Raw genomic sequence first — 14684 nt, forward strand, 5'->3', positions numbered from 1 at the left:
CACCAGCCACGCTGCCGCCGTGTCTACTTTCGGGAAACTCCACATGCGCGCCGTCACCATGTTTGCAAGTGAACTTCGCATTCATCTGCTCCCCGAATGGTGCTCATTTTGGATCATACCCATGACTATGTCATCTGGTGTATGTTAAAACGACGATGGAATTTGCACACCGGCGAAGAAATGTTCAAGAATTGTGAACTTGGGTGTTCATGAAGCTTGTCCAACGTCGCAGCTTTTAAGTAGCGCAAACGGCTACGATAGGGGGGGGGGGTGCGGCACGGCGCTCTAACACGGCGCTTCAAAGTGCGAGTTCTAGCAACAGGACAAGGAAGTGTCAAGCGGCGCAGGCGCCAAGCGCTTCAGAGCTTGCTGGTTTGCGAACAAGAGGAGTATGCGTGCACTCGTAGTCTAACGGTTAGAACACTAGCCTCGATTGCCGACGTTAGGTGCTACCATCGGTCACACATTATTGTCTTTTTATGAAAGTGAGGTGAAACAAGAACCTACTTAGCTACTGCAAAGGGACAAGAATGAGGCAAAGAATGCTTCGCACTAAAAAATTAGAATGTCTTCATATGCGAGTCCTAACTATTATATTCTGGGCTCAACTACTACAAAACCAACATAACTATACAAGTCATCACAAATTACCCAATAAATTATTTATAAATTATATATTTATTATTAAGCACTCAATGGTAATATTGTTGTTCAAGTGTTGAGGGAACTCAATTACTTTTGAAATTTTGTCGAAAGTCCCTTGTTTCAGGAATTTCCCCTCAATATATCGATGGTAAATCGAAAATCCCTTTTGTAGGGGTTTCCGCGAGTGATTTAGGTCAAGAACCGTAGCACGCCCTCACACATTGAACTTTGCTTATATATCAGTCATGACGTTTTTCTTATTGTCATCAGATATAAACAAGGTTCTCAGATTCTGTAAAAAACATACTACATGCCTCATCTAACGCATGCGCATAGGCAGAACACGAGTATTCAGTAATTGTTTGCAACAATCTTACCTATGCCAGCAAGGTAAAGTTCTGCTCCGACACAGATAAACATCGCGTACAACTTTATACGCTTTTGAGCAATTGATTGAGAAATATATTTGCACAGGCTACGACTCATCCACACACTTTAATTGTGAAACGCAGCTCAATTTGAACCGTAAAATGAACCCTAAATATCCCCCAAAGACTAACAATAGTTTCGTGGTACAGAATACCTGAACGAGAAGTCAAGGCTTGAATCACAGCCTGTAGGCAAAAACTTGCTTAATCGGGAGTTTTTTTAAGTTAATTTCTGTCGACAAACCTACACATGTCCTAAAAATAGGGTCATTGTTTATTCAAATAAGCGGCTATCTTTTTTATAAATGTTTTAATTTTGCAGCAGTCGCGATAGGTGCCCTCATGGTGAGAATACAGCTCCAGACTGCTTCATTCGAACTTAAGTTTACGCGTTGAAATCTGCGGCTGTTGAGTTGAAGCTGATTTAGGTGGGCGTTTTGAATTCGTTTGTCCAGGAAGCGAGCGAATTAGGTACGCAATCACTCCTACGCAGTATCACAGCTTTTTGAAAAAGCAAAAGCAATTATACGCAGATGCACAGCTTTTTTTAAAATTTATTACAGAACTTCACCTGACCTTAGACTCAGGACTTCAAACTGACGTCATATACCTAGATTTTGCCCAAGTATATTGCTGTGTTTTCATCAGCGGCTTTTGACCAAACTTTCATGCCGCGGTCTCTATCTTCTCGCGTTGTCATGGACCGTTGCTTTCTTACTAATCGCTTCCAGTACACAGCTGTCGGAAATCATTACTCAACCAATGCTATTGTCTTCTCCGGAGTATTACATGGCTCGGTTTTCGGTCCCTTGTTTTTCTCATCTTCATAAACGACCTTCTTAATGGCATTTCATCCTCTATCTGACTTTTCGCAGACGACGGAATAATTTACTGTCGCATTACAGACCAAACCGACCATGCAATGCTTCAGAAAGTCTTAGACTTATTAGAAACCTGGTGTTCCATTTCTTTATTTAAACTTAACATCTCCAAATGTAAAGTTATGCAGGTATCTCGTAAGCACTGTAACAAAAGTCACCTGTACTCTTTAAACTCGACAGCCCATTCAGCACTGAGTCATATTGTTATCTCGGTATCACTATTAACAGCAAGTTGAACTGATCCGGCCATATCACAAAATTGGCTACCGACACCACTAAATCACTTGATTATTTCAGACGTACCCGAGCCCTGTGCGCCTTACTCACAAGAAAACTCGCTTATGAAACTTTCATTCGAAGGAAACTTGAATACATTGATTCATCGCTTGTAGATATAGCCGTGAAAAAAGTGTCAGTTCAATTAAATCATCCCTAGGACTTGAACAATTGGTGTTCCGCCGGAAAATTACAAAGGTGTGCCTTTTGAACCGACTATATTATAACTTCCCTGAACTATATGGAGAGCTTCTAATCCCTCCAACCCGTACATCTTGTCGCATTTTTAACTCTTGCAGCATCCAGCGCTTGCATGGTTCAAATTTTTCTTCTAATAAATCGTTTATGCCTAGCGCCATCGTAGAGTGCAATAATTTACCAGATAGAGTTGTCAGCGAACGTAACCCCATTATCTTCAAACAGCTGCTTATTGATCACCTCAAACCCTAACTTTATAATGAGGTTACTGTGTTTTCGTTCTTTTGCTATTGCCGCTTTACATTGTTTCTGTTCTTCTGATTTGCTTGTGCATTGTATTCAGTGTGCTTCTTAGCATTTCTTTTGTAGTCTCATACAAATCCACAGGCTGAGTTTTGCAGGAAACTGTAACCATATCCTTGTTTCCGTTCTTATCTTCTGTAACCCACGTTATGTAGTTTATGTAGTGCCTGACAGGGGTCCTTAAGGGAACATTAATGACCATGATGATGATTATGATGATGAGCATTATGGATAATAAGAAAGCCTGGTGAAACATACCTGCTTCCTCCGCAATCCATACGCACTAGGTCTGAAGGCGCCCCGCATCTGTTGAGGAAGGAGGCGGTCTAGTGGACAAAGAAAATAAATGGCAGTTGTTTTGAAGTGTGTGGCTTCAAATGATTTAGCCCAAATTTTTTCTTTGCAAATGCGCTTTGCATGTCAAAGAGGTAACACCAAGAAGAGTTGTGTTAATAATGGAGTGTTCGTTTGGGTTGGTAGCTTTATAACTGCGCGAATATGAACAGAGAAATGACAAGAATGACACTGACGACGCACAGCAGAAGCTGCTTCGGCACCTTTGATCTCTTCGTCAAAGCGCAGATAACTATGGAGTTTTAGCGTTACGCAAGTCGGCTCCCCGATGACACCTGTTGTGGTCTATCAACATCTCGAAATGGTTCAGTGTGTGCGACGTGTGCTCGTGAGTGATAAGTCAGGGCAGATAAAGACAGATAACAAAATTCGAGGAGAACTTATTTACCATGGCTATCCAAGTATGTCAATTGTCAAAGCGCGTCATGTATGCTGCGTGTACTGCAGCGGGACTCCTTTCTAGCGCGTCCCTCTGGTCAAGCATTGCTAACTAGCGGCACCAACGCAAAGTCCACGCATACACAGTGGCCCGTGCTATAGTAACCGAAGTTGGTATCAAATAGATTCATGAAAGAGCACCAAATACCCAGTGGCACGTACACCCGCATAACGGTCGACATTTACGGAATGACCTACCGTGGGATCGGCTTATGTTTTTGGATGACTAGTTGTATAGACAGCTGCAAAGCAAACTGGTCTCCCATCGTCACGAATGCTACTAGCATTGAAAAAGTATTTATACCACAAGATACGGGAGCTTACGTAAGCAATGCCGGACTTAGAAGGCATGCAGTTATTCAGTACTTTTCCATCCCAGCTAAAGCCAATGATCGTCGACATCTGCTATTCACTTGGCCGAAACATTTATTTCACACCCACAAAATTCAAGTAAATTTCTACCGATTGCATTGTCACATACTTGCCTTAACCATTTATCGTCACAGGGCAGCGGTGGCACCCACCCCTTGAGCCCAATTGCAGGAGATCATGAGACAATCGATCAGTTTTTTCTTATTCTGGTACGGTTTTGAACACTTGGTAGACATTGTTCTAGTGCGGACATTCTTCCTCGAGTAGCCTGCTTTCTTTGACAATATCATGACTTGCTCAGCTGTGGAGGAATATTTACTCGTTGTAAGGTGATTTCCTTGATAAGTTCCTCGTTCATTACGTAATCTCTTGTTCATGACTTCCCAAGAATGTCAGTTGCTTTCGGTAATAACAGAATGTGTTTTCTAATTCCAACCGTAGTTCGATCAATCCCCGAGATCGCATTATGTACCATTAGTAAAGGAAAGCTAAACTAAACCAAGCACGCCGGAAACTTTTGCTCTTGCTGCTGTTAGCCGTAATAATTCAGTAGATAATTGTAGTTATTGTTTAATACAGGACACCGAAACTGTGTCATTTGCGAGCGCTCAGCTACGACACAAGGGCGAAGAGGTGTTCTGGCAATGCACTGAGATTGTGGTGCGTGTGTGGCACGCCTTTGCTGAGAGAGTAGATGTGGCCAAAACACTCCCATTCATGGGGGAATTCTGACAATATAGTGCGAAATGGAGATGATAGAACGTCCCTTCAAGTGCCAAAACAGTTCTAGATGGCGAGCAAGACTAGTAAGCGTTTCATTTCCACTAACAATTTGTCTGAAGCAGGAGCGTTTTACAGCGAAGCGGTTAGCCTCCTGTTGGTCGTGATTTTTTGTGGCGCTCACCCCCCCCCCCCCCCCCCCCCCCCCCAAAAAAAAACAGCCGCTGGAAAAGGTGCATAAGTTTCCCTATAACAGAATTCTGCTTCTCGTGTATTTGAATTACATTATGGTGCTACTATTTATTTATTTAAATATTTATTTATTTCATACTGCCGACCAATCTGGTCCGAGAAGGACGGGCAATGCAATTTACAATATATCTCTATTTCACAAAAAGAGAAGAAAAGAAACACGAAAAGAAACATGATAGCACCTGAGAAAAGAACAAAAAAAACACGAACATCTAGTAATGCAGGGTTCTAATGCAGTAATGCAGGGTCATAAGGTTCTGTTAGCCTATTCCAGTCAGACACGACAGAACGTGGACAAAAGTGAAGACTTATAAATATTTGTTCTCGCAAAGTAAGGGGTGAGAAAGTGTGTTTGGTAGTGTCGCGTAGGTTTTGTAGACACAGGCGAAAGAAACCGTCTGATCAATAACCATTTTGCCGTTAAGAAGTAAGTCTTAAAAATAGAAATTTTTTTTCTTCTCGTTTCAAGTAGTTCAATATTGTTAGCTTTCATAAGCTCAGAGGGAGAATCAGTGTACTTAAATTTAGAATAGATAAACCTGACAGCTTTTCGCTGAATCCTTTCTAAATCTTCAATGTTAAGTTTAGTGCAAGGATCCCAAACTATAGAGTAATATTCAAGCTTAGGCCGTACGAATGTGAAATAGCTAAGAAGTTTGACGTTAGGAGGAGAATTTCGAAGTTTATGGTATGAAGTTTATGCAAAAAAATTGCGGAAAGCTGACGAGCAAATGTTATGAATGTGAAGATTCCAAGAGAGGTGATGAGTGATTGTCGCTCCTAGGTACCTGCAACTGGTAAGCTGTTTCAAAGGAAGAGATGTCAATTTATAAGGATATTTAAGAGGAGTTTTCGTAAGCGTTATACAAGCATAAATAGTTTTATCGGCATTAACAGTCATGCCAAAATCTGTGCACCACTTAGATACTTTAGTAGGACTCGAATTCAACTCAACCTGATCATGTGGACCTGTGATTTCACGAAATAAAACAATATAATCTGAAAATGGGCTAATTTGAGTTCGAGGAGTAATTACAGAGACAATCTCATTTATATATAGAAGATAAAAACCTGCGTCACGTGCCTGTCAGCATCGCTCAAGTAATGCCAAAATTTTCTTGGTTCATTTTTCATAAACTTAGGCAAAGTTGTGGAAAAGAAGTCCTGAGACTCGTCCATTGCGCGTGTGAGAGCGCTTTTAATATCATGAATGATGATAGGATTGGGAGCAGACCTTTAACCCTATTTTAGTTTCCGTTTTAAATGAATAATCTTTCGCGTTATCCATGGTGTACGTTTGTGCACTTCCTTTGGCTTGTTTGGTATGAACGCATTCAAACAATAATTGCACCCATATCAGGAAACTGTTTCTATAACAAAGATACATTATCATGTTTTTAAGCAAGATCACTCGGGCAATTTTTCATCGCAGAAGAATCATCAGCGTTTTCCTGATTCCCAAATAGCCCATGCTACTAGTTTTATGAGGAACAAATTCAACTATAACACTGTGTTCTCTAAAATCCCGTCTTATAAACGCCAAATTTAATATCAAGCAAGCTGAACCTTGGATGCCAGTGGGCTGTATGACAATTTGAACCAGGTCCTGAGTGAGCATAATACCAAGCACGATAATAATATTTTTGGTGAATTTGCTAGTTTCTTGTAGGCGCTCCCAATCGACGCTGGGTAACCTAAGATCACCGAGCAACAAAACTTCTTTATTTAGACAGAAGTACATGCACTCGTAATTTAATTAGGAAATCAGGAGTAGAATCAGGTGGCCTGTAGCATGCTATCAGGATAAAGCTATGACCCCAGCAAGATATTCTTAAGCATAAGCACTCTAGATCGCGGAAGCAGCCCTGTACTCCTGCCTCAATTGAAGATTTAACAAGGATCCCTACGCTCTCGCCCCTGGTTTCTCTGTATCTGCGAAAAACTTTATAAGAAGAAGGAAAGATTAACTCAGTCGTCTGCTATGTCGCTGTGCAGCCAAGTTTCAGTGAGGGTTGAAATGTGAGGGTCATGTTCAATTAACATTAATTCTAAACTATTTTTGTTAATAAACCCCAGGCATTATTATTTAAAAGTCTAAGGTACTTTTTCTTTGGCTTATGATGAGTAAAATGAGTTATGGTTTCATTGTAGAAACGTGATGAAGTGCTGGTTTGGATTCTACTGTTCAAGTTTCTTGTAGCATACGCGTGCAACTTCGCACCCAAGGGCAGTTTGGATTGTCATTCTCGTTTTTTTTTGCAGAAACACTTTACCATTTTTGTTCTCATCCCACACATATTCCGCGTTATTGATATACAGTTTGTAAAAGATAAATAAACCTTATCATGCTTTTCACGGTTTGTTCTTGCGCTTGCCCGTAACTTTCTTCGAACCTCAAGGTCTCTAAGCGAGAATAATTTTTTTAATTATGGGGTTTTACGTGCCAAAACCACTTTCTGATTATGAGGCACCCCGTAGTGGAGGACTCCGGAAATTTCGACCACCTGGGGTTCTTTAACGGGCACCTAAATCTAGGCACGCGGATGTCTTCGCATTCCGCCCCCATAGAAATGCGGCCGCCGTGGCCGGGATTCGATCCCGCGACCTCGTGCTCAGCAGCCTAACACCATAGCCACTGAGTAACCACGGCGGGTTATAAACGAGAAATCTTTGCCAAAAGAATATTCTGTATTTTTTAGTTCATAACCTTTCTTTCGAATTTTATTTTATTATGTGAGTCCGTTTACTTGAGAATCACGGGCCTCAACTTTCTAGTGTTTGGTCCGCCAAACCTGTGAATGCGCTCGATATCGATGTCATAATTTCAGGAATTTGCGGAAAAATACCCTCATTGACTGCCTTTTCGAGTGATTCGGTATCTTCTCAGATTCTGGCAGACCATAAATGATTAAATGGGATTGCCTGCTAATGTTCTCTAAATCGTCATTTCGTGCCTCAAGTGACTGGACTCTGTTTCTCATGCGTTCAATCTGGTCCTGGCATGAAGAAACTGTCTTTTCTAGGATAGCCAAAGCGTCCAATTTAACACCAATAGCGGATAATCTGATGTCTTTGAATTATTTGATGTCGGACGCCATTTATTTAAGTTTATTTGCATTTTGTGCAGGTACGGACCAGGATTTGACTCAATATCACTTTCAAATAGCAACAGCAATCGGAGTGAATCAAGTACCACATGCGATACAAAACTCATCAATGGGCACGTAAGCATCAGCAAACATTGGCTTCGTCTAGATGGAAAACATTTATCATGATGCCTTGTCACCTGCGTAAAGAGAACCGGATTGTGAAGCAGCCGCATGTTCTGGAAGCTGCCGTGGACGGATCATGTCTGAAGGTTGAGTGTAAGTGATACTTTACAATTTTTCAGACGCATTTTATTTTGAGAAATTTAATTAGTTCATTAGCGCACTTGCGCTAGGCGGATGGTCCAAAAACAAACGGCTGCTGGTAGGCTTTGCGTTTGAGTTCCCGCGTAAGAGAATTGTGTTTTCTCGTGCATCCAAATTACAACCTCATGCTATCATGTCTGTAGGTCGTGTGTAAGCCGTATTTATGAATTTTGTGGGGAATTTTACTTTGAGAAATAAAGTACTTGCATAACGCACTTGTGCATGGCGGAGAATCCACAAGTGGCTCTGGAAAAAGATCACCTAAGTCTGTAGCTTTTTTTAGAAATCAAGTGAATTTGAAACATTGTCTCTTCCTATCGCCGCAATGGTTTAGTAGCCTTTGTAGTTGCATTCATTTTCGCTTATACGTCGCTTGCATAGCCAGGAACTTAAGGCGTTTCTTAATAAGTCGAACATTATTAATAGTTTTCGCATCGCGTCCACTCCTTACTTTTCCATCCTAGGGGGCCGCAGTGAGGGCTCTCTTGGAAGCCGTGCGCTTCAGTGGGGGCCTGCCACGACTCGTCATTAAAGATTCGTAAGCAGCCTTTTATTATACGTTTCATTCGCCGATGTAATGCCAATTACCCATGGCATATGCTGTCATAGGTCGGTAAACTCAGTCACAAGTACAGTGGTTCATTTTCACACCACAATCGTTTAGCAGTCTTGAGAAGGAGTTAGTGACGAAGCGATGAGTGGACGTCAGCATATATATGAACGTGAGTGACTGCGAGTGTGAGTGGACTACCATACCTGTGGGAGCGGGTTCTTGCAAGTGTGAATATGAATGATAGTGTTCACAAATGTGATTGGGCGTGAGGAGGAGGATGAGTGGGTGCCGACGAGTGGAAGCTGCTGTGTCGTCGATCAAATCAATGGTGGCACTGAACATGACGTTCGCCTAGAATTGACCGCAATCAAGTAATACAGGAATGGCCTCTGGTTTCTATTGGTAATATATTTTTCAACGCAGTAGACCAATTGTTAATGTGGGCTGCATTCAGGAAAATGTTCTTAGGATAGAATTGTTTGTGAGAGAAGCCAACCAATCATGATGTTGTACCAATTCAAGAATGAGGTCGGTCAATGGGGAACAACGCTTACGAACGAAAATATTTATGTATTCGGCCCCGTTTGCATTATGCTATACTTATAGCACATCCAAGTTGTGTCGTTAGTAAGCTCGTGTGACTAACTTTCTTTCCTGCCACCACGCGGCTGCTGGGCTCATGGTTGCGGACTTCACACTAAAAAAAGTTTACACCCTTTTGGACTTGTCCCCAAACAATAATTGTCATCCGCCTTGCTTGCGTCTCCTCTGTTAAAAACTTGGCGCTCGCTACTTTCCTGTCGAGAATGGTGTGTCAAGCTGATAACGCGCAAGCCGTTCGTGATTAGAAAGTACCGGGCTCGCAGCGTTAAAGAAAGGAAATGCGGACAAGACAGATGCCGATTACTGTTTAGGGACAAAATACAACCCGAAGTGTGGGAACTATTTTAAAGTGTTGACTCCCACGGCCACTGTGGCCACCCCTCTGTACAGGTGGCATACGAAAACATCCGCGTACTTAGAGATAGGTGGCCACGAGATGACGTCCCTCTTGGGTGAAACTAGCCGCAATGGCGTATCCGATATCCTTACCTAGGGAGGTTTGCCATCTTCAACTTACTTGTGTCGTCGATGGCGAAACTCCAAACGGCGTAGGCAAAGCTTGATACTCCAATGATCCAGTGAAGCAGGCTGACGACGTTCCATTTTAAGCTGGAGAGCACAGATCACGTTTTTCAAATTTACTGAGAGCACATTGAATCCTCTGAATGGCCGCGCGAAAGACGAACATAAAAACGGACTGAGCTGCATATTTATTTAGCACTTCCTACCTTTCAGGGTCACCACATCGGCCGTCAGTATCGGTTTTTTGTTTCCGTCGTTCTGTCATGCCACGAGTCGACATGCTTAGTTATCACCTGCGAAGCCGACTGAAATGCGCTGCATCTTTCGTTGCCCGTTTCTTGTCGAGAATCAGCTATATCTCTGTCTCTCTCTCTGCTGTCCACGTCGATTGCATAAAAGAAATCTACTGCTGTCTCAATTCGAGCGTCACAGCGATCTACACGTATTGATCGGCCACTCCACAACATTCACTCACTCAATCACTTGTGTGGGAAACCAAAATATCCACTGCTTTGTATTCCAGATACAAACTATGCTGCCTTCATGGAACGCTGTCAAGAATATCGTTGAATCTGCCGTGACGAAGCCGCTGGGCCAAATAAGAGCCATATGTGATAACCTTTTGAAAGGTGTAGGAAAAAAAACGCCAAGAAAGAGTGCTTAGGCGTTGCGGAAAAGGTCAGCATCGCACCGACAGTACAACGATGTCTTACATTCTAATCGTCATTTTTTCGTTCGTTCGTTGAGCGCTGCGAAGGCAGCTGTGCGCTGTGCGGAATTATCGGTACATTTCCAAACTTCAGCCCATCCTGTTCTTGGTGAAACTACGACACGTCGATACGTCATCACAAGGATATCCCACAGGATCCCGTTACAGAGCCACCATAGAGGAGGAAAATTCGTAGCTTATAGAGACTTTATATCCATATTCTGAAACCTCAAAATGCAGTCAGTAGACACCAACCGTGAAGTGACGTACCAAGAAAACGATGCTACATAACATGAACACGGACTTCAACACCGGCAAGGGATTCCTGCAGTTCACGACGTGCAGACTCCTTTCGCTGAGGAGGACGGGTAGCAATCGCTTAGTATATTCCATACGATGTTTTCTTCATTCGCTTACGTGGCTGTATATAAACTAACAAGTTGATTTGAGATGGGAAGATAGCAAAATAACTTTCGCATAATTATTGAGCTATAAAAATTTAAAAAAATGAATAATAAAAGTAAACATGCAATTGACGAAAGTTGTTCATCGTCAGCTAATAAAGCGGACTTTCGTTTCTGTGATCGGGGAAACAATGGAGGGGAGGGGAGCTACACGCAAGCGAAGAGGCATGTTAGAAAAGTAGAGAACTTAAAGATCATCATTTGTTGTTCTCTCTTCCGCTGTCGAGGCGAGACATGTGTCTCAAAACTGTCGACTTTTGCCTGGTGTTCTCGAGGACCTCGGCTGGGCGAAGAACGCAAGTTATAAGGTCACAGGGCGGCACGAGCGGGCGACATCTGCAGAAGTACGGGTCAAACACCGCGTTGTGGAAGCGCTTCAGACTCGAGATCTCTCCGGCGACAAGCATGCAGAACACAGCTGCTTTTGTGCGCGACCTTTAGTGAGCCGGCGTCGCGTCGAGCTCGACTTACAGCATGACTGCCTTGTTTAAGATTTGCTTTCTTGAAAGTTTTTGTCGTCGGCTGCGACTGCAGCGAACAACGAGCTTGCAGTCGCGTCCAGTAATACAAGATAAGGTAAACTCTGCTGATTATCTTTTCCGTTGTATCAGCGTAGTGGCTATTTTACATGCCCGTGCAGCCTTCCATAAGGTAACTAAAGTGGCAAAAGTGGCAAAAGTGGCGCAAAACGCTAGAATAACTTCACGTAAGCCAGAAATATATCAAAAATTGACACAAAACCTTACAGGCACTGGAAGTGCCTGTTTGTGGTGACGCTGATGGAGCATGCAGGTGCCATGAACAGGAATACTATACAGTAGCGACGCATCGGAGTAATGTTTTCAACTACGAAAGGTTATGACCGTTCGTCCTTCTCGCGATTTTTCTTGAAGTAATAAGCCCTATTTCTTTTGCAGCTCACCTTTCTATGGAAACGTTTACGCCAGTCGATGAGGTTAACATGTCTTATAATTGAAATATACGTCCTGCGCACGTTGCTTACGGACGGCTTCGCAAGATGTCGACACCAACGGCGCTTCCTCTGAACTGACGTCAGGAACGCGGCGAGCAAAGTGGCTATCAGAAAGCATCCGCTGGAGAGCACAGATTGGGAGTGTGCTCGGTGGTCTCTAAAATAAATTTGCAGGAGCAATGGGCAGCTACTGATGAAGCCATTTTGTGCACATGGTCTAATTGCCATGAGGTACGTGTTATACAGATGTTGGACACACATGTGCTCAATGTGTTGTGCACGTGTGTGTCCGTTTGCTCTTTTGTCTCACTTGTCTAAAAAGTATAGCGCAGTAAGCAGAACGATGTCGAAACAAATAACCCCAATCGAAGCCTTATTGAAGGAAAAGTGATGGAATCAGACAGGCGAGCGCCCGGCTTGTTACCTAGGCAACGCGTAAGGATACAGAAAGAGGAAAATAGAAAGTGAGGAACCAATACACGCCCTGCAGAAGGACGTAGAAAAGTAGTGTAAAAGGTTATTCAGGTGCGCTGCACTAACTGCATTAGTGCTTGCACAGCTTTCTGCGCCAGCGATTGTTGTGGTCACAGCTCCCGCGTTGGAAAGTACTATTTTGTCGAGCCGGTTAAACGCGATTTGCAGAGAGAGTAGGGTTGCCAACAAAATAAATAAATAACAAATAAATATGCTTCAGAGCCTAAACGAGGCAACAAAGAAACCTCGAGTTCGTTTGCTGTATACTAAGTTTCACATAAACGTAGTCTTTATTGGCATATAAACAAGAAACTAGCTACTGAAAGGAATTGCACAATATCCGGGATGTGCAGGGAAAGGTTAGGAAGAGACTGGCTTCCCACTCCGGCGGCGTGGGCGGGTGCATGATTTCGAGGAAGAACACGGTGCCTCGTAGCTGCTAAGCTTGTTTTCCTTTTGCGGTTGCTTCCCACTCTGCAACGTCGAAGGACATGTGGCAGGCGCTGTACAGGACCACCAACACAGGTAGGAGTGGGAAGGGAAAACCTGCAGAAGGGGAAAGAGTAGATTTGGTAAAATTTTCGTGCGCTTGGTAACAGACAGAGGAAACAAATTATGAAGATCCAACCCTGGCGGCTACTCAACCATGCATTTAGCATTCTTTAGGAGCTGGTGATGTGTGACATTACGGTGGATGGTGTATTACGGGCTCTTGCCACTGTTTCTTCCTTGGGCGCCATTTCCAAGCGCCATTTCCTCGAGGACCGTTTCGGGAACCCTCGCAGCGTCACGCCATAGCCTCTCGTCGCTGCGACCAGAGGAGGAGCGAGACACCACCTTAGTCTTCGAACAGTGGCGAATCGACAGCATCTCAAAACGGTAGCTGTCACAAAGGTTAAAAAAGAACGCTATGGCGGTACGATACAATCGTTAGGTTTTTAACGATGTGTTAAACATCACTACCCCCGAGATCGGCGTCCGAAAGCGGATTAGGCAGTCCAAAGAAACCGTGGCTTGTTCCCAAAGAATGTTAGGGGCATTAAATCGCGCCGAGACAACGCTATGTTTGAATCTAAAGGACGCGATGCGTGTTTCACTTAGTGAGGTAAAAGCAGTATCAGATGACACGAGCACTGTAGTTTCGTCGCCTGCAGCTCACAGCTGTCGATGTAGCGAAGACAGTGCATAATGCTTGTCGAGGGAAGAGTGTGGAACAGAGGCATGTGCGGGCACACTTAATAACGACACATACTCATATACATTTAGGGCTTCATACACCTTATGTTACATTGCCACATTCATTCCGTGGTATTGGCAAACAATAGGCACATGCTCAATTTATGCATACCCATGTCCCCTTGCAGTGAGTTGATCTTTCTAGCTTTAGGAAGGTTCGGTCACCTATTTCTACAGGAGTCAGCATTCCAACCAGAACTGTTTGGACCAAATGAGTGAACAAATGCTGGTTGTTTGCCAGGTACTAGTACCATTGTTCAAGCAACAGCGTTGTTGGTAGTTAACTGAACAGACGTGGGAAATTTAGTAGGCACTTAACGCATGCTTCACCTACGCCGCGGGTCGGCCCGGCATTGCACTGTCTTCGGCATCGGGCCACGTACGGGGAGTGCTTAACGCCTGCTTCACCTCCGATGTGGATCAGCTCGGCATTGCACTACCTTAGGAATAGGCCCAGCTACGGGGAGTGCTTAACGCCTGCTTCACCTCCCACGGGTAGGTCCAGCATCCCACCATATTCGGCATGGGCGCACGTACGGGGAGTGCTTAACGCCTGCTTCACCTCTGCCACGGGTCGGCCCGGCATTGCCCTATCTTCTGGATCGGCCGACGTATGAAAAACTATTGGGCTACGCGCGGACGCGATCCAGCAGATCATAGCCATAGACAGCTTCGCTGTAAAAAGAAAAAAAAACTAGAATAACGTAATCTGGAGCATTCGTGCATTTTATGAAGTTTTGTCATTGTTGAGTAACTTTCTGTGAGACAAACAGCAGTTTTGTGCTATTGTGCAGGATTGCAGTGAACAATCAGCTATAAAGGCAGGCGTACTTCAAAGTTCCATACTAACTTCATTATTATATAACGGTT

General features: G+C 43.5%; 2 protein-coding genes and 1 long non-coding RNA gene across 8 annotated transcripts in view; 1 reads left to right on the forward strand and 2 right to left on the reverse strand.

Annotated features, from left to right (window-relative positions):
• LOC142587759 (protein-cysteine N-palmitoyltransferase HHAT-like) overlaps positions 1 to 10540 on the reverse strand; it is a 50509-nt gene extending 39969 nt beyond the window's left edge. Inside the window, exons 1-3 of the mRNA XM_075698988.1 lie at positions 10165 to 10540; positions 9954 to 10045; positions 2990 to 3057 (exon numbers count right to left, since the gene is read on the reverse strand). Of these exons, the coding sequence (XP_075555103.1) occupies positions 2990 to 3057; positions 9954 to 10045; positions 10165 to 10238 (234 nt within the window). The 5' untranslated portion in view covers positions 10239 to 10540. The remainder of the gene's footprint in view (positions 1 to 2989; positions 3058 to 9953; positions 10046 to 10164) is intronic.
• Positions 1 to 12411, forward strand: part of LOC142587762 (uncharacterized) — a 55843-nt gene extending 43432 nt beyond the window's left edge. For 2 of the 3 annotated variants that reach the window (XR_012829619.1, XR_012829617.1), the window contains exons 2-4: positions 7995 to 8232; positions 8745 to 8818; positions 12049 to 12411. This is a non-coding gene — a long non-coding RNA (uncharacterized LOC142587762). The remainder of the gene's footprint in view (positions 1 to 7994; positions 8233 to 8744; positions 8819 to 12048) is intronic. The other variant, XR_012829618.1, reaches the window with a different exon arrangement.
• A 441-nt stretch (positions 12412 to 12852) lies between these two features.
• LOC142587012 (protein-cysteine N-palmitoyltransferase Rasp-like) overlaps positions 12853 to 14684 on the reverse strand; it is a 54067-nt gene continuing 52235 nt past the window's right edge. For 2 of the 4 annotated variants that reach the window (XM_075697886.1, XM_075697883.1), the window contains one exon: positions 12879 to 13124. In XM_075697886.1, coding sequence (XP_075554001.1) covers positions 13018 to 13124 — 107 coding nt within the window. In that variant the 3' untranslated portion in view covers positions 12879 to 13017. Of the gene's footprint in view, positions 13125 to 14684 lie in introns of all 4 variants that reach the window. The other 2 variants (XM_075697885.1, XM_075697884.1) reach the window with 2 other exon arrangements.

The sequence above is a fragment of the Dermacentor variabilis genome, chromosome 7, assembly GCF_050947875.1.
Source record: "Dermacentor variabilis isolate Ectoservices chromosome 7, ASM5094787v1, whole genome shotgun sequence".
Lineage (NCBI taxonomy): Eukaryota > Metazoa > Arthropoda > Arachnida > Ixodida > Ixodidae > Dermacentor > Dermacentor variabilis.